The sequence below is a fragment of the Phaethon aethereus genome (genome assembly GCF_964289735.1).
Source record: "Phaethon aethereus genome assembly, chromosome: Z".
Taxonomy (NCBI): Eukaryota; Metazoa; Chordata; class Aves; order Phaethontiformes; family Phaethontidae; genus Phaethon; species Phaethon aethereus.
In genome coordinates, this window is record NC_138577.1 from 89,394,877 (window position 1) to 89,414,440 (window position 19,564).

The 19,564-nt window shown below is 51.3% G+C and overlaps 2 protein-coding genes across 2 annotated transcripts; both read left to right on the top strand.

The window, feature by feature from the left end:
- Window positions 1-7,062: 7,062 nt before the first annotated feature.
- On the top strand, window positions 7,063-8,599 carry EMC4 (ER membrane protein complex subunit 4; the record flags this gene model as incomplete). The annotated part of the gene is made up of 5 exons (XM_082013438.1): window positions 7,063-7,136; window positions 7,222-7,321; window positions 7,523-7,676; window positions 8,242-8,402; window positions 8,522-8,599. The coding sequence occupies 5 exons, from the start codon at window positions 7,063-7,065 to the stop codon at window positions 8,555-8,557; spliced, it is 525 nt and encodes a 174-aa protein (XP_081869564.1). The 3' UTR covers window positions 8,558-8,599.
- A 5,347-nt stretch (window positions 8,600-13,946) lies between these two features.
- On the top strand, window positions 13,947-16,723 carry IGFBPL1 (insulin like growth factor binding protein like 1; the record flags this gene model as incomplete). The annotated part of the gene is made up of 3 exons (XM_082013352.1): window positions 13,947-13,998; window positions 15,413-15,519; window positions 16,565-16,723. The coding sequence occupies 3 exons, from the start codon at window positions 13,947-13,949 to the stop codon at window positions 16,721-16,723; spliced, it is 318 nt and encodes a 105-aa protein (XP_081869478.1).
- Between the last annotated feature and the right edge of the window lie 2,841 nt (window positions 16,724-19,564).

The following is a 19,564-nucleotide window of genomic DNA, read 5'->3' on the forward strand; positions in this document are numbered from 1 at the left end:
GGTTTTAGCTGGGGTAGAGTTAATTTTCTTCATCAAGACTAATGTGAGGCTGTGTTTTTGATTTGGGATGAAAAATGTGGATAACGTGCTGATGTTCTGGGTTGTTGCTAAGCAGTCAAGGACTCTCCAGCTTTTTGTGCTGGCCTGGCAGCGAGAAGGCTGGGGGTGCACGGGGAGCTGGGAGGGGGCACAGCCAGGACAGCTGACCCAGGCTGGCCAAAGAGATATTCCATACCATATGACATCATGCGTGGTATATAGAGCTGGGACGAAGGAGAAGGAAGGGGTGTGGGGACGTTCAGAGTTACAGCGTCCGTCTTCCAAGAAACCATTACGTGTGATGCAGCCCTGCTTCCCTGGAGACGGCTGAACACCTGCCTGCCCGTGGGGAGTGGTGAACGGATTCCTCGTTCTGCTCTGCTCGTGTGCGTGGCTTTTGCTTTACCTGGTAAACTGTCTTTATCTCAAACCACGAGTTTCCTCAGTTTCACTCTTCCAATTGTCTCCACTGTCCCACCATGGGGGAGTGAGCGAGGGGCTGTGTGGTACTTAGCTGCTGGCTGGGGTTAAACCACAACACAAATAAAAAAGACATAGAAAGAAAATACAAAAAGAAACAGGGTACAGGACAGACAAGAAAGAATTGAAAAATAAAGACAGTGAACTGGATAAAAGTAGATATTTCTAAAAAATTTAAAAGCAACACGGTACAGGACATACAGGAAAATATTAAAAATTAGGGATAGACAGCTTGATAAAGGTGGATGTAGAAAGACAGTTTTAAAAGCAATGGGGTTCAGAACGGACAGGAAAAAAAAATTAAAAATAAAGACAGCTAACTGGATAAAAGTAAAAATGGGAAGAAAATTTTAAAAGCAATGAGATTAAGGAAAGAAAGGAAAAAATTAAAAAATAGGGACATCAACCTAAATAAATAAAGACATAGAAAGAAAAATTAAAAAGTGATGGAGTAGAGAATAAAAAGAAAAAAAAATTAAAAATAAAGACAGTGAACTGGATAAAAATAGGCATAGGAAAAAACTGTAAAAGCAACAGGGTACATGACAGACAGGAAAGAATTAAAAAATAGGGATAGCAAACTCAATAAAAGTACACATTGAAACAAAATTTTAAAAGCATAGGGGTTAAGAAAAGACAGTAAAAAGGAGAGAAAACTAAACAAACTGAGACATAGAAAGGAAAATGTAAAAGCGACAGGGTACCGGACAGAAAGTAAAGAATTAAAAAATAGGGCAGCAAACTGGATGTATACACACAGGCAGAAGACTTAAAAAGCAACAGGATTAAGGAAATAAAGGAAAAAACATGAAAAATAGGTACAGCAAACTAAATAAATGAAGACAGAAACACAACTTTAAAAGCAACGTGGTTCGGGATAGAGTTGCAAGGATAGTCACCACCATGGATCTGCAGCGTCCCGGGGTCCAAGTCTCTCAATGTTTTCGGTGGTGGGTGATCGCGCTTGGCGGCAGCCGGCACAAGGGCTCGTCTTGGCAGTCCTTTTTATTCTCATTCAAGGCCTGCAATTTAGTGCATCTTCGCATTGCTGCGTATGCACATACACTTCATGGTGGGTGGCTCCAGCCCTGCTCCTCACAGGACTGTCTTCACACGACTATCGCATGTCTTGTAGCCGTCATCTTGGCAGGGTGTTTCTCATCAACCGGAGATCTCTGTGGCCATGTGACCACCCTTATCAGCCAAAGGAATTTTCGCTCAGATAAACAATCTTTGAGACAAATGTCTTATGGTTCAGTCTCTCACACAAGATCACAACATAGTGTTCTGGTGATGTTGGGGTTACTGAGTGCTAAAGTTTAAGTGGGATATGGTTAAAGAGTATCAGCTGGGGGAGGGTAGCGTTTTGGACTGGTGTGGTTTAGTTGGTTTTGCCTTACCAGGCGTGTTTCATAGTCTTTTTTATTTCAGGGTGTTGTCTTTCCTCTTGTTGTCTGTCCTGGGGTTAGGATAGGGCTGTAGGATGTGTGTTTGACATTACTTCTGCGTGTGTACTTGTTTTGTTTTATATTCTAATTCTGGTGTTTTATCTGTTAGTTCCGGTCGAGCATGACTGACTTCTGGCAGCTCCGTTTTTTCCTTCTGGGAGTTCCAAGTCTCCTCCGGTGATTGTCCTACCACATATGTTCAAGTTCTGTCAACTTTCTGTTGTGGAGAAGACATTTCCACAGTGGTTGCTTTGTTTTGTTAACTTTTAGTTATTTTTGTGGTTAATTTTGGACAATTTTCCATAGTTTTGGAGGAGTGCTGTTACATAGAGTGTGACTTCCAGAGGTCTGATGGGCATTCTGGGCCTACGGGGGGTCCTTGAGTGTGCAGAGAGCCTTTTCTAGAGTGCTAATGGGCGCTTTCAGTGCCGTGCGCCAGCCTGAGTCTGGCATTTGCATGGGGGAGAGAATCAGAACACTAAAAGCAAGAAAACTCATGAGTTGAGAGAACTACAGTTTAGTAGGTAAAGCAAAAGCCAGTCACGCAAGCAAAGAAAAATAAGGAATCCATTCACTAAAAAAAGTGAATTGAAAAAAATAATGATATGAGGTTTTCAATAATGGGATGGCCTACATAGTACCTGACTTACTGGCATCGGATGGGATTTACCTTTCTCGAAGGGAGAAGAGGGTCTTTGCTCACAAGCTAGCAGGCTTATTTAGAGGGCTTTAAACTAGAATGGAGTGGGGAGGGAGATATTAGCAGGCTTGTTTGTGACAAGCTGTGGGATGACACACCAAGGTTAGAGGGGTGGGGTGCTAGTGAGGGCCCCCTAGACATGCTAGCTACACTGCAGCACACGTGAAGTCTTACAGAGATGAGCCAAGGGCTCCTGAGGTAATAGGAGCGAACAGAGGAACATGAACAAAAGACCATAAAGGAACCTCTAAGAAGGTGGCATGGCCGACAGCCCAGCTGAAGTGTCTCTACACCAATGTATGCTGCCTGGGCAACAAACAAGAGGAGCTGGAAGCCACCCTGTTTCTAGAAAGCTACAACCTTGCTGCCATTGATGAAAGTTGGTGGAACAAATCTCATGACTGGAGTGCAGCTATCGATGGCTGCAGGCTGTTGGGAAGGGGCAGGCAAGGAAGGAAGGGCAGAGGTGTTGCCCTCTATGTCAAGAAATGGATAGAGTGTGAAGAGCTGCCTCTGAAGAACAGCCATGAGCAGGTTGAAAGCTTATGGGTAAGAAACTAATTGGTGACATCAAGATTGGAGGTGGCCTGGACTGCAGTGATCATGCACTGGTGGAGTTTGCAGTCCTGAGGGATATGGGTCAGGCAAAGAGTAAAGACCTAAAGTTTAGGAAAGCAAAATTCCAGCTCTTCAAAAAGTTAGTCAATAGGACCCCCTGGGAAACTGCTCTCAGGGACAAGGGAGCAGAACACAGCTGGTAGATCTTTAAGAATGCTTTACATAGAGTGCAAGAGGGCAAATGATATTTGAAAAGTTATGGCAATCAGGTGAAGTCCCTGGTGACTGGGAAAATGGTAACATTGCAAGCATTTTTTAAAAGGGTAGAAAGGAGGACTCTGGGAACTGCCAACCTGTCAGCCTCACCTCTGTGCCTGGGAATATAGTAGAGCAGATCCTAGAACCTAATAAGCATATGGAGCACAGGAAGGTGATTTGAGACAGCCAACATGGCTCCACCAAGGGCAAGTCCTGCCTGACCAACCTAGTGGCCTTCTATGATGCAGTGACCACATCAGTGGACAAATGAAGAGCTACAGATGTCATCTGTCTAGACTTCTGTGAGACCTTTGACATGGCACCCACCACATCCTTCTTTATAAATAGGAGATGGATTTGATGGATGGACTGTTTGGTAGATGAGTAATTGGTCACATCCAGAGTGTAGTGGTCAAAGGCTCAACGTCCAGAAAGAGATCGGTGACAAGCGATGTCCCTCAGCGGTCCATATTGGGATGACTGCTCTTTAATATCTTAATCAAAGACATAGACAGTGGGATTGAGGGCACCCTCAGCAAGTTTGCAGACAACACCAAGCTGAGTGCTGCAGTCGACACGCCTGAGGGACGGGATGCCATCCAGAGGGACCTGGACAAGCTGGAGGAATTGGCCCATGTGAACCTCATGAGGTTCACCAAGGCCAAGTGCAGAGTCCTGCAACTGAGTCGGGGCAGCCCCCAGTATCAATACAGGCTGAGGGATGAAGGGATGGAGAGCAGCCCCATGGAGAAGGACTTGGGGGTCCTGGTGGGTGAAAAGCTGTCAATGTGCACTTGTAGCCCAGAAAGCAAACGGTATCCTGGGCTGCATGAAAAGAAGCGTGGCCAGCAGGTTGAGGGAGGGGATTCTGCCCCTCCACTCCGGTAAGAACCCCCCTGCAGTGCTGCGTCCAGCTCTGGAGCCCTCAGCACAGGAGAGACATGGACCTGTTGGAGCAGGGCCAGAGGAGGCCACAGAAATCAGACGGATGGAACAGCTCTGCTGTGAGGACATGCTGAGAGAGTTGGGGTTATTCAGGCGGGAGAACAGAAAGCTCCAGGGGGAAAGATATGGCAGCCTTTCAGTACTTGAAGGAGGCTTACAAGAAAGGTGGGGGCAGACTTTTTATCAGGGCCTGTAGTGACAGGACAAGGGATAATGGTTTTAAACTAAAAGAGCGTAGATTTAGACTAGATGTAAGGAAGAAACTTTTCCCAATGACGGTGGTGACACACTGACACAAGTTGCCCAGAGAGATGGTAGATGCCCCATCCCTGGAAACATTCAAGGTAAGGTTGGCTGGGGCTCTGAGCAACCTGATCTAGTTGAAGATGTCCCTGCTCATGGCAGGGGGTTGGACTAGATGGCCTTTAAAGGTCCCTTCCAACCCAAACTATTCCACGATTCTATGACACAGCAGTGCTTCAGGGCAGGACCAGGGCAGAGGAGGAAAAGAGGGAGGGGCAGAAAGGACAGGGGAGGGAGACGGAGAGGGGGGTGGTTAGAGGGGAAAAAAAGGCAAGAAGGAGGAAAGGGATGGGGAAAAGGGATGGGACAGGTCCAGGGGAGGGGGGAGAGAATGAAGAAGATGGGGGCAGGCCAGGGAGATGGGGGAGGCAGCAGGAGGGGAAAGGGAGAGGGACAAGGAGCAGGGAAAGACTGTATGGCAACAATGACAGAGGTGTGGGGGAAAGGGGGGAATATAAGGTGACAGAAAAGGACAGCGGAGCCAGAGGGGAAGAAGAGTACAGAGAGGAGGCTGGGGAAATGGAGGAAAAAAAACCAAAACAAAACCAAGAAATCAAAAAATAACCACAAATAAAAACCCCAAAGAACCGAGAAATTGTAGTAGTACTCTAAGAAATAAAAAAACGAAATTAAAAAACCTAGAAATAAACCAAGAAATAAAAATTTAAAAAGTAAAAAACAACCCTTTAATTAAAAACAAAAGTCAAAATAACCCCCTAAGAATTGAATGCAAAAAAAAATCAACCCCCACAAAAAGCAACATCAAGAGATCAAAATAATGCAAGATTTTTTAAAAATAGATTAATTCACAAGAAAATAAAGAAAAAATTAAAAAACACAATTAAGAAATATCCCCTCAAAAAAAAAAACCCAACCTGTCATGAATGAGCTATTTAGACTACTTAAAGAACCACTGCCAAAAGTATTAGCAGAAGTGGTTTTATTGAAATACAATGTTGCAAAAGTGTCACTTAACAAAGTTTGATGGCAAGGTTTCCTCTATTACTGTACTGCACAATCATTTGAACAATGATTCAATACTACCAAGGCAGAGTCAAAGTTACCAAGACAAAATCAAAGCTACCAAGACACAAATCATGTTACCATAATATAAAGTTATGCACAGTATCAGACACTTACCGAAGTTTTGCTGTTGGTGAAGGTCTTTCTGCCTCACGGAGCAACCTCAAGAGGTGTCCCAGCTCAAGGGGAGATCACCGCCTTGCAGCCACACTGCATAGCAGGGAGAGCCCAAAGAGGCTCACTTAGGCTGTCATATTTATGGAATAAAGTGGTTGGATTATATGCAATGGAAAAGGTACGCATGTGACTCCTCGCAGCCACAACTTTCTTCGTTCCGTGAGAAGCGAGTCTTGGAAAAGCCACCCACTATTCATGTGTTAATCACATGATCCATGTTCCAAGCTCATATCCATCGAGGCACTCTGCTCCTGTGTGGGTTTTCAGAGAACAGATTGGAACTAGACAAGTTCTTGGCCCATTTACAGCCTAGGCCTTTACCTCCTTTGCAGCCTGTACCAAACTACCTCTAGTTTGGTTAAGGAGTCCAGTGCATCTGTCACACGCCTCCAAGAAATAAATTGAAAAAAAAAAAAAACCCAAAAACCAAAAGAACCCCACACCCGCAGGAAATCAAAATAAGCCCTGCAAGAAGTTTAAAAAAAAAAAAGGTAAAAACAAAAACCACCCCCAAGAAGTCAAAAAACACAGACCCCAGAAATTAAAAACAAATAAAAATCATTCCCAAGAGATTTAAGAATAAAACAGACCGAAACTTGAAAAAAAAAAAAAAGATAAGAAAAACACAGACTACCAAAGGGACACAGGGCGGTTGCGGACGGACTGTGGAAGAAGGGAGAGCGCATGCTGAGGGAAACGAGCAGGAGCGCGCAAGCGGAAGAGGGACGGACCAAACCCCCCTCGCCGCTCCACTAGCCGCGCCCCCGGCGGCCAGAGAGGCCGCAAGTCACTGGCTCCGGGCGGAACCCGCGGCCGGGCACCGCAGTTCCGGCCGGAACGGAGCGGGAGCGGAGCTGCGGGGCGCGGCACTGCTGTGCGGCTCTTGTGGGGTTTCCGTGAGGAGCGAGGCTGCTATGAGACGCGGGCGTGCCACAGGGCTGGTATGGGGATTCTACGGGATTCATATGGGGCTGCTACGGGGCAGGCCAGTGCTATGCCGTTGCTACGGGGTAGGGCGTTGCTATGCTGTTGCTATGGGGCAGGGAGCGCTGTGTGGGGCCCCGCACGCCCGGGGCCACCTCACGTGACCCTCACATGTGACTTCCGCTCACCCGTTCGGGCGCTCGCAAGATGGCGGCGGCGGCGGCGGTTCGGGGGCGGCGCTTCAAGTGGTCGTTGGAGCTGGCAGCAGCGCCGGGGGGGCGGTGAGCCCAGAGGGAGGGCGGAGGAGGGGATTTGGAGGTTCCAGCGGTCTCCCCGGCCTCACCTATCACCCCATATCCTCCCCAGGCTCCGCGGAGCCGCCGAGGGCCGCGGGCCGCTGGGCTTCGCCGAGCGGCAGCTGGGGGAAGGCGGCGTCCACGAGAGTGACAAAATCCTCATGGAGAAGGTGGGCGGGGGGGACCCGGGGGGGAAGGGCGAGGGAGGGGGGAGGGCCGACGGAGGGGGGGAGGGCCGACGGAGCGGGGGAGGGACACCCGGGGCGCCGCGTTCCCCATGGACGCGATGGTCCCTGTCCCCGATGCCTGGGTCCGGTATGAGGGCGGTGCCCCCCACGTCCCGGACGCCTGGGTCCCCTCTTTCCCCGCAGCGCTGCTGGGACGTGGCACTGGCGCCGCTGAAGCAGATCCCCATGAACCTGTTCATCATGTACATGGCTGGCAACACCATCTCCATCTTTCCCGCCATGATGGTCTGCATGATGGGCTGGCGCCCTCTGCAGGCCCTCATGTCCCTTTCTGCCAGTGAGTACAGCCCCACGCGAGTGACGGCTTCCCGGGTGTCCCCCCACAGCAGTCCAGTGGCGGGTGACAGTTGCCCCACGTACCTGCAGCAGGCCCCTGCCCTGCGTCTTCCCCTGCAACAGTCAATAGCCCCAGCCATGCATGTCCCCCTGCAGTTGTCCCCCGTGTCAGTTGCCCCTATGCATCCCCCCCCGTGACAACCACCCAGTCAGTTTCCCCACAGCCCCAAATAGTTTCCCCCATGTCAGTTGTTCCTGTGCATCTGCCAACAGTCACCCCACATCACTTGCCCCCATGCATCCCCGGACAGTTGTCCTTATGACAGGCACCCCCAGACACCCCCCAATAGTCACTCCTATGGCAGTCGCCCCCATGTCGGTCACTCCGACATGTCTGCCAACTGCCACCCTTGTGCCATCTGCCCCGGGCTTCCCACACTACTCTCCCCTGTGACACTCCCCTGCTACTCCCCACCCGTCGTTACGTCTGGTCCCCCAAAGTGCCAGGTGTGTGGCGTGTGGGTGACAGTGACAGGTCCCCCCATCCCACCCTGTTCCCCCTGCAGCACTGAAGGCACTGGAGAGCTCAAGCCGGCGGGCACTGCAGGGACTGGTGTTCCTGGTGGGCAACGGGCTGGGGCTGGCACTGGCCCTCTACAAGTGCCAGGCCATGGGCCTGCTGCCCACTCGCCCATCCGACTGGCTGGCCTTCGTTGCCCCCCCACAGGTATGCTCAGACATTGGGGTCGCCCTGCCCTGCCCCCACTAACCCAGATGCCAGGGTTCCCCCTGGCCTGGACACCAGGATCCCCCCCTTCACCCCCTTTCTCTCTCTTCTCTCTGCAGCGGATGGAGTTCACTGGGGGGGGCCTGATCCTGTGACCCAATGCACTCACCCACTAATAAAGGCAATGGCAGGCTGGTGACGTTATTTCTAGGGGGAATTCTGAGGCTTTGGGGCTCAGCCCAAAGAGGCACTGGGATGGGTCAGAGCAAAAACCTTTTATTGGTAGCGTGTGCTGGGAGCACTGGGGCCTGTACTGATAGTGCTGGGGCCCGTACTGTGAGCACTGGGAGTGCTCCGAAGCTTATACTGGGAGTGCGCTGGGAGCCTTGGGGCCTGTACAGGGAGCCTTGGGACCACACTGGGAGCGTACTGCAGCTGCACTCGGGGCCTCAGTGGCCATACTGGGAGCCTTAGGGTGCATACTGGGAACGCTGGGAGTGCATTGGGAGCCATGGGGCATATACTGGGATCATACTCAGCTGCAGCCCAGGCTGGCACTGTACTGGGAGCACTGGGGTCCATCCTGGGATCTGACTCACAGCTGTGGCTCAGGCTGGCATCGTGCTGAGAGTGCTGGTCCCACACTGGGAGTGTTGAGGCCATACCAAGATCCTATTTGAAGAGCTGTGACAAAGACTGGCATTTTACTGGGAGTGTTGGTGCTATGCTGGAAGCACTGGGCCCACACTGGGAGTGTGGCAGCCCATACAGGAATTGTACCTGAAGACCTGTGGCTTAGGATGACATCATTCTGTGATCATACTCTTGAGAGGTGTGGCCCAAATTGACATTGTACTGGGAGCATTGGAGCTCATACTAAAACACTGTGCCCATACTGGGATTGTGCTTGAAGACCAGTGGCTCAGGCTGGCATTGTACGGGGAACACTGGGCCCATAGTGGGATGGTGGGTGAGCCAGGATGGTGTGCGTGCAGTACTGGGATATACTGGGCCATAATGGGCATGTGCAGGACAACCAAGGGATCAGGCCCAGCCAGCACAGGTTCATGAAAGGCAGGTCCTGCTTGACCAACTTGATCTCTGACCAGGTGACCCGCCTAGTGGATGAGGGAAAGGCTGTCGATGTTGCCTACCTGTACTTTAGTAAAGCCTTTGACAGCATCTCCCACAGCATTCTCCTGGAGAAACTGGTGGCTCGTGGCTTAGACAGGTTTACTCTTCGCTGGGTGAGGAACTGGCTGGATGGCTGAGCCCAGAGAGTTGTGGTGAACGGCATTAAATCCGGCTGGCAGCCGGTCACAAGTGGTGTTCCCCAGGGCTGTTTTGGGGCTGGTCTTGTTCAATATCTTCACTGATGATCTGGATGAGGGAATCAAGTGCTCCCTCAGTAACTTTGCAGATGACACCAAGTTGGGTGGGAGTGTTGATCTGCTGGAGGGCAGAAGGGCTCTGCAGAGTGGTCTGCACAGGCTGGATCAATGGCCTGAGGCCAACTGTATGAGGTTTAACAAGGCCAAGTGCCAGGTCCTGCACTTGGGTCACAACAACCCCATGCAACGCTACAGGCTTGGGGAGGAGTGGCTGGAGAGCTGCCCGGGGAAAAGGACCTGGGGGTGCTGGTTGACAGCCGGCTGAACATGAGCCAGCAGTGTGCCCAGGTGGCCAAGAAGGCCAACAGCATCCTGGCCTGTATCAGAAATAGTGTGGCCAGCAGGAGCAGGGCAGGGATCGTGCCCTGGTACTTGGCACTGGTGAGGCCACACCTTGAATCCTGTGTCCAGTGTTGGGCCCCTTACTACAAGAAGGACGTTGAGGTGCTGGAGCGTGTCCAGAGAAGGGCAACGGAGCTGGTGAGGGGTCTGGAGCACAAGTCTGATGAGGAGTGGCTGAGGGAAGTGGGGTTGTTCAGTCTGGAGAAGAGGAGGCTGAGGGGAGCCCTCATCACTCTCTACAACTCCCTGAAAGGGGGCTGTGGTGAGGTGGGTGTTGGTCTCTTCTCCCAAGTAACCAGCGACAGGACGAGAGGAAATGGCCTCACGTTGCGCCAGGGGAGGTTTAGAGTGGATATTAGGAAAAATATCTTTACTGAAAGAGTGGTTGGTCAAGCATTGGAACAGGCTGCCCAGGGAGGTGGTGGAGTCACCGTCACTGGAAGTGTTCAAAAAGTGTGTAGACGTGGCACTTCAGGACGTGGTTTAGTGGGCATGGTGGTGTTGGGTTGACGGTTGGACTTTGTGATCCTTTCCAGCCTTTATGATTCTGTGATTCTATGCTGGTGTGCTCAGGGGCTGTGGGGGTCCCTATCACCACCAGCACCAGCACCTCTGTCAGCACCTCCAGAAACTCCAGGTCTGACCCTTGTCAAGGGCCTAACCAATGGCTTTCCCCCCAGCTGCCCGCAGTTCCCCCCAGCTGCCCCATAAGTCTCTCCCAATTTGCCCCATACCTGCTTCCTCTGCCCCATAACCCTCAGATTCCCGCCACTGCCCCAATTTTGCTCTTTTGCCCCATTTTGCCAATTTTCACACCATTTCCTCCTATTCTTGTTGCCCCACTTTTTCCTGGTTTTCCCCCCATTTTGCCCTGCTTTTGTCCCATTTGTCTGGTTTTGGCCTATTCCCTCTGTTCGTGCTCCAACCCCCAAAACTGGCTGGTTTTGCCCCATGTTGCCCCATTCTTGCCTTTTTTCCCCCCTGGTTTTGGCCTGTTTTGCCTTGTTTGTGCCTCGTTTCCTCCCTCATGTTTCCCCATTTTTCTCCATTTTTCTCCCTTTCTCCGTTTCTTCTCTGTCTTCCATGATTTGCCTCTCTCTTTCTCCCTGTTTCTTCCATTTTTTCCTGGTTTTGCTCCATTTCCACCATTTCTCCCCCTTCACCCCATTCCTGGTCCATTTCCCCACATTTTTTCCCATTTTCACATAATTTCCCTCTAAGTTTTCTGTCCTGTTTTCCCCTGGGTTTTGCCTGGTTCTGCCCCATTTCCCCATTTTACCCTGTTTTTTCCCCCATTTCCTCTGATTCTCTCCTGGGTTTCTCCCCACTTTTTGCCCATTTATGCCCCATTTTTCCCTGTTTCATTTTTTTCCCCATTTTTCCCTTTTCCCGTGTTTTTTTCCTCCATTTTTGCTCCTATTTCTTCCCCTATTTCCCCCCATTTTTCCCATTTATCCATCTTTGCCCCCACTTCTTTTGATATACCCCATTTTCCTGATTCCCCCTATTTTTCACATTTTTTCTGTTTTTTTCATATTTTCACACTTCCCCCCTTTTTTCCTCTGTATTTTTCCCTACTTTCTCCCTTTTTTCCCCCACACTTCTTCCCCATTACCCTCATTTTCCATTTTGCCCTGGTTGCCCATCTCTTTTCCCCCATTTCCCCTACGTTTGCCTGTTTACCCCATTTCTCCTCCCATTCCAGCCACCAGCAGCACCAGCCAGGCCGCTCCCGCCTGCATTAGCCACTCCGTCACGTGTATGCAGTGTACATTCCCCCTCCACAGCACCCACCAGTATGCACCAGTGCCCATGGGTGCTCCCCCTGGCAGTTTCCCCCCCCAGCTCCCAGTATGGCCCAGAGTGTCCCCCTGCCTCCCAGCACAGCCCTGAGCCCCAGAATCTTCCTCCCTAGTATGCACCAATGCATCCCAGCACCTACCCAGTGTGGCCCAGGACCTTCCCAGTATGGCCCAGAGTCTTCCCATGCCTTCCAGGATGGCCCAGAGTCCCAGGTCAATGCCTCCCAGTATGAACTAGAGTGTCCCAGTATGATCCAGGGCCTCACAGTGATTCCCAGTATGGCCCAGAGCCACATCCCAGTATATCACACTGCCTCCCAGTGCTTCCTAGTACACCCCAAGGCCTCCCAGCGCCCCCCCAAGCCACCCCAGTCACCCCCAGTGGCACACACAGGTGGGGGCCCCAGCAAGGGGTACCCCCCTCCTCCTCCACCCCTGGGCTGAGGACCTATGATGGGGCAGGGGTGCCCTCTGACATCATCAATGGACTTACATATGAGGTCACACTTCATTATATTACCCCTGCCATGGCATGTCATGTTGTATCACCACCTATCACATCCTGGTCTTCCTGCCTGGGATGGGGGCACATGGAAGCCCCAGGTCCCTGCCCCTTGCCAAGTGTGGTATCATGTGATGTTGTGTCATGTCATGCCCCATGACATCACCCCTGCCATGGCTTGTCATCATGTGTCACTGCTCATGATATGTGTCTGCTTGTGTGTGTGTGTCCAGACCTGAGGCCATGCAGCACCCCGGGTCCCTGCCTTTCCCCGGTTGTGATGTCATCTGATGTCATGTGATTATGTCAACATGATGTCATCTGTGCAAGCTGCATCTGGCATAGCATTTGGGAGCACTGCTCCATCAGCAGCATACTCGTCTAGGTGTATGCTGACTTGTTGCTGTTGCACTACAGGAGGGGACCCCCCGGCACAGGGGCAATCAGCAGTACAACAACGTGGGTCTGGGCTGGCAGCCCCTCTGGCAGGCGATGGCCTCCAGCAGCCCCCACCAACCCTAAGGCTGTAGCCCCGCCCATTTTCCAGCCGCCACTGCGGCTCAGCCCCAGCAGGAGAGCCCCCCCCTGGGGCCACACACACACGCGACCGGAGGGGTGAGCGCTACAGGCCTCGCCCCCTCCTGCCTGGCTCTGGTCCACGCCCCTTCCCAAGATGGCTGCCTCCCCCCCCTCCCCCCCACCCCGGGGTCCCTCCTCCCCTCACCCGTTGCCCTGGCCAAGGAGGCAGGGCCGTCCCAAGACGGCCACACCCCCAGGAGTCCCTACTCCCTCCTTGGGTGGCCCTAAGTGAGGAAGCCCCACCCTCAACCAGAAGGCCCCGCTCCTTCAGGATGGTCACGCCTCTCCACAGCCCATCTTCACTACCCAGTTGCCCTGTCTGAGGAAGCACGGCCACGTCCCACCTGGCCCCGCCCATTCACTCAGTAGGCCCTGCCCAATCCACCGAGCATGGCAAAGGCCCCTCCTCTCTCATTAGGCCCCAGTCACTCCCGTAAGCCACGCTCCCTTCCCCAGGCAGCTCTGCGCCTCGGGTCACCACTCCTCAAGCAATCCCCTCGAGGCCCCGCTCACTTAGCCACACGCATCACCTAGCTACACCACTCCCCATGGCCATGCCCCCTCCCCAGTTGCCACGCCCCTTCCCCTACCTGTTTTCTGCAGGCTCCCACAGCCCCGGGGCCCAGTCCCGCCCCCTCCCTAGCAGGCCCCGCCCCCACCAAGCCCAACCCCTTAAAGGGCCCTGACTCCTCAGGAGTGTCTCAGCGGCCCCCAGGGCAGTGGCAGTGGCAAAGCCGGCGCTGACGAATGTGTAGCGCCCCCACGGCCCAACATGCCTGAGGGCCCAGTGCCCCTGACAGCAGCCCCGGGATACAGCCCCCAGCCAGGCCGTGATGTCAGTAGGGGGTGGGGCAAAGGGTCTTGTCTTCTCATTGTCCCATCCCCCTGCCCCCGTCGCCCCAGATGCTGGACTCCCCCCGCACTCACCATGGTCAAGGCTGCTGGTGCTGATGCCACTCAGGACGATGGTGGCCAGCACAGTATGGAGGGGGGGTGTGCAGGGTCCTGCCCCTGGGTCAGGGCAGCTCCCGGTATCAATACAGGCTGGGGATGAAGGGATGGAGAGCAGCCCCGTGGAGAAGGACTTGGGGGTCCTGGTGGGTGAAATGCTGGACATGCGCCGGCAACGTGCACTCGCAGCCCTGAAGCCAACCATGTCCTGGGCTGCCCCCAAAGCCGCATGGCCAGCGGGGCGAGGGAGGGGGTTCTGCCCCTCTGCCCCGCTCTGGGGAGACCCCCCTGCAGGGCCGCGTCCAGCTCCGGAGCCCTCGGCACAGGAGAGACACGGACCTGCTGGAGCGGGGCCAGAGGAGGCCCCAGCAACGCTCCGAGGGCTGGAACAGCTCTGCTGGGAGGACAGGCCGGGAGAGCTGAGGGGGCTCAGCCTGGAGCAGAGAAGGCTCCGGGGAGACCTTCCTGCAGCTGCCAGGGCTGAGAGGGGCTGATAGGAAAGACGGGGACAGGCTTGTTAGCGGGGTCTGTAGCAACAGGACAAAGGGGTAACAGTTTTAAACTGAAAGAGGGCAGATTCAGGCTAGATACTGAGAGAAGGGGTTAAGGGAATCTTAGCAGTTAATTAGTAGATAAAGTTTGAAATCTTGTTAGCTATTGCGTAAAGTAACTAATGCAGGAGCTCTGTAGTTCCTTACAAAGACAGTTCCTGATAAACTGACAGGAGTGAGAAGACTTGTGGCTCCTCACAAGGACAGTCCCTGATAAGAACCAGGAGAGTGCCTCAAGAACCGGCTGAAACTGACCTTGTGGTTTGGACGAAAACCAAAGAGCAACTGAGCCTGCGTAAGAACAAGGGGTTACTAGTGGTGACGAAGAGGAGCCACCGGCCTTCATCCTCACAACCCTCAGCGACCACCACCAGAAGGCACTGCGCAAGCGCAGATGGGAGGAGTTCATGGAAATAACGTCTTGGAACTCATTTCAATATGAAGCGGGGACAGATAATGCATATGTATAGACATATTGTGAAACTATGTATATGCAACACTTTGCTGTATATATTTGAAATAAGTGCCGCGTTGGGGTGCGCACGGTTTTTGGTGGGACTACCCCCCTGTGCTGCCCAGCGCTGAATAAACATACCTACTTTACAATCTTACAGATTGTGGAGTCTGTTTTCCACATGTCAATACAAGGAAGAAATTTTTCCCAATGAGGGTGGTGAAACACTGTCACAGGTTGCCCAGAGAGGTTGTGGATGCCTCATCCCTGGAAACATTCAAGGTTGGGGCTCTCCTCACTACAGAGGTGTTGGACTAGATGACCTTTAAAGATCCCTTCAACCCAGACTATTCTATGATTGCTGGGTAATTGCTGGTAAGAATGCTGGCTGTGCCAGGTGGCTGCATGAGTCCCAGGAAAGTGTTTATATTCTTCCAGCTCCTGTGATCATTGTGTCACTGAGGAAAATTCACACTGTCACTGGGGCCCAGGTGTGCCTGTCCTGTGAAGGCAGTGCCTGTTCCTGTCATCAGCTGAAGAAAGCTGTGCCGGGGATCTCACACAGAAGGGCCACTCTCCATATCTAACAGCAGACATGGCTCTGTATTCCCAAATGTTCACACGTTGTGTTGCAGTACCACATTTCAGGTGACTTGATTCATCATCTGTGTACTTGCTGAAAACAGTGTAGGGACAGTTTCTTCCAACACTTCTGCAGACTGCAGTGCCCATCTGTGCACGGCTGGTGGGGGGGTCTAGTCCTCATCTCCCCAAAGGGTTTCTCTCATGAATCCCAGCATCTTCTCACAGTCATTTAAGATAATGAACAATGTCTGAGTGCCTTGTCAAGCACTGCAAATCAGGAATGGTCTTATCAGTCAATACCACTGCTGCGATGTACACCCAGCAGACATCTAGCCATACATCCAGTAAAACAGAGCCTACCTGGTGCTACTGCTTTGCTGTGCAGTTTTATCTGGGTGTCTGAAAGTGGTTACTCTGTGATGACATCAACCTGAGGCATCTCAGAGCCACACTGCACAACAACAAGCTTTGCCCAAAAGCTTTGAGACTCCAAAGCAAGAGAGATTTCCTCAGGCCTTTAGGTACCTAAAGAACTGGGTCTGTAGGGGTCAGTGCTGCAGCAAGGAGGATGCTGAACAATGGGCGTATTGGTCAGTGCTTAGAAGTATCCAAAGCCCAGTACCTATGACAGAAGGGTTCTGCTCGTCACTGTTAACTCAGGAGCTACACTGAGAGACTAAGTGAGCTCAGACGCTCTTAGAGGTGAACAGGACTCAGATTCAGGGACAACAAAGAAGAAGGGGATCAGAGAGTCTTGGCACTGGCTGGGTGCATGCAGAAAGAGATGTATTTCACCCAGTGCATCTCCCTGAAGCTGCAGAAAGCACCGGTCCAGTGAGCATCACCTCGCTTCTCCCTGCTCCTTGCACTGCACGCAGCTCCTCTGCCTGCCTGTCCAAGCATGTCAGTAATAGCATGATCAGAGAGAATTATGTCATCATGAATAAATGCCTCTAAGGGATTTCACAGATGTCCTCTAACATCTTTGAACGCCTGGTTCTGCAGGTCTCAGAGTCATGCAAAGGATTCAAACTCCTGGAGGAGCTGCCTGGAGGCAGGGTGAACATGGCCATTCACATTCAGGGAGGACCTTCACAGCATGAAGGCACGGGGTGGGTTTTGCTAAATTCAGCAGAGCAGATATGCAAGGACAGGCTTGGATAAGCAGCAGCCAAAGGTCCTGGTGGCAGAGAAAAGTGACAAAGTTTAAACTGTGGAAGCAGTAAGAGAAGGAACATGGAGGAACTTCCAGGTAGACACATCACACAGAGCAGATTCGATTCATAACTGTATAGCGGAGCAGTATTTTGTGCCTGTTTTGAACAAATGTCAAATTAGAAACCTTCAGATGTTCTTAATTGTGAAAGTGATTCCAGAGTGGTCTCCAGAATGTATGTGTATGTTAATAATAAAATATTTTCTGTGGTGGTTTTGCCAGATTGACTGACTAATGAAGGAAAGATCAGGGGGTCTACCAGTGTCACACTACCAACGTGGCTGGAGAGGCACATGCAGATGGCAGTATCACAGTCCTAGAGCAGAAAAATAGCAAGAAGTATCCCTTCTGGCATGGAACAACTCTGCCTAGCAGGTAATGCTGACAATAGCAGTGTATGCCATTACCAGGAGCCAGCTGGCTTTTATGCACTCTCCTTGCGCTGCAGAGATCAGGATTTGCAGATGAGAAAGAAGCCAGAGGCAGGGAAGGCCTTGATCAGATATGTGTTGCATATATTTGGATTGTCCTTTGCTAGAGCAACAGAGAAGGTCATCCCCTGCAACAGAGAAGGGTATGTCAGTGTACCAGCTTTCCCTATGCCAACAAGGGCACAAGCAGCTTCACTGGCACCGAACGTTTCTGGATGGTTCTTTTAATAAAGGGCAGATGTGAATGCAAGTCATACCCTAAACAATCTAACAACTGCTGGCAGGAGTGAATCCTCCCCAGAAAGGAAAATCAAGATGAGGCAGATAAATGAGTGGCAATATTTTATATAACAGCCATAGAAACAGACAGGCTTCTGAAAGCTCTGTCACTCCTAGTATTTCTAGCATGACATTAGCCCCTGCTGTCATGCATGCCAGTGAGACAGCATAGGTTATCCTGGACCAGCAATTAGCACAATGGAGAATCGTCTGCCGTATGTAAAGAAAGATCTGAAACTAGGAGATCTGGGTGTGGGGAAAGAAAAGGAAGAGAGAGGAGTGCATCACTTCAAGGCTGTTCTGGAAATGCAGTATCTTGTGCAGAAAACTGAACCTTTGAGAGAGTCTGAGGGGGGCTTTTAGAAAGGTTCAATTTCCTGTTAAAGACAGACTTCGTAACATTCTCTGAAATCTGTCATCCGCCCCTGCTCACTTGAGAAGAGCTGGACCGCAGAGCACAAGCTAGAAAAGTCAGTGTCCACCTTTGCTTCCTTTGTCATAGGAGTTTAGAAAATGTTGCATTACTACTCTTGCTATAGGTTTAATGTCTAAATGCTATTTAGAAAATATGTAATGAATTTTTAATATATATTTGAAAACATTAATACTGAAAAATAATGGAAAAATGGAGAACATATACAGCAGTAAAAGCAAGACTTTTTTATAATTTAAAGTGGCATGCTATCTCTGGCCTATTTTCTCATTCTTCTCCCACAAGGTTAGAGTTCCTCACCCTAAGGAAAAGGTTACCAGTTGTTAATCCCACTTGTGTTGGCCCCCAGAAGAAAACCTTGCAGCATAACTAGGAAGACTAAGCGTTTTTAGAGCAAACCATTTTTGAGCAACCTGAACATGTATGTAAAGCTTTGGTAACAAATTTCATCTGCGTATGCAGTTGTCACTGGATTTGCACCCAAGGTTGTACAACACAGTTTGGAGGAGCTGGAACTCTCCTGTGTTTGAGGCAGAACATCCGTAACCCTGCTGGGACATGTTTGTTGGTACCTCACGGCACAGCGGGGCACGCTGGGCATACGGTGGGAGCCCGTGCCCTGCGCATCTGGCAGACGACAGAACACAGACAAGACGCTCAGAGTAAGGGCACACAACGTGCACAGCGGTGTGGGGCGTGCAACCTGCACCAGGCTGCTGGTGGCTTGCGTGGCAGGGCTGGGAAGAAAAGCTCCCCATGCTGTTCTCCTCCTGTTATTATGGGAGGGCTGTAGCCAACTTCCCGCTCATCTGCAGTGCTCTGGCATGGGTGTAGTCTTCTTGTGTGTGGGCTGCGTGTGGACTTCGCAGCCCGTGTTTGAGCTGTCCGGTCTGCTGCTGCAGGCCAGTGGTGCTTTCAGAGTCATGACAGACACTTGGCTTGGAACCTGGCTTTTTCCCCATGGACCACCACACCATGTTGTGTGCACAAGAGCCGAATAGCAAAGGAAGCACCATCACCTTGCCTGGCCAACCCTGTAATCAACCTGGCTTCCAAGTATGCACCACTATGTGTGCTCCAAGGGTGTTTCGCTAGAGATGGTGTCACACCCAAACATGGAATTGTTTCTGGAAGCTGGTAAGTCGTGGGCAGTAAGTCCTCCTGGACATTTACAGTTCCTGGAGATGCTGATTGTATCACACTCAACATTGGCAAAAGCAATGCAGTCCAACTGCAGCACTTGCTGGGTTATAAAGGTTTGGCCTCCATAGGGCAGAAATCCAAACTAGAGCTGTCTTGAGTTTAAAAAAAAACATATAAAAGAAGAGTTGAGAGTCATCTTCTAGAAAACACATAATGCCTTCTGGTTCTATCACTCTGATGCAGTTGGCTCAGAGCATGCTTCCATTCAAAGCTGAAATTAGAAGTGGGGACAAATCCAGGACAGGCAAAATCAAGAACAAGAAGTGGATGTGGTTTAGAAACAAAGAAGCTGATGCGAATAAACATGCAGAGAGCTAGAGGTGGTACAATAAAGCAAGAAAAGCAGAAGTCCTTCATGACAGCTTGCCTGCTTTAAAAGAAACAAGACAGTGAGTCTATTCCAATAGGCTGAGAATACGAAACAACTTCTGAAATCCATTGTC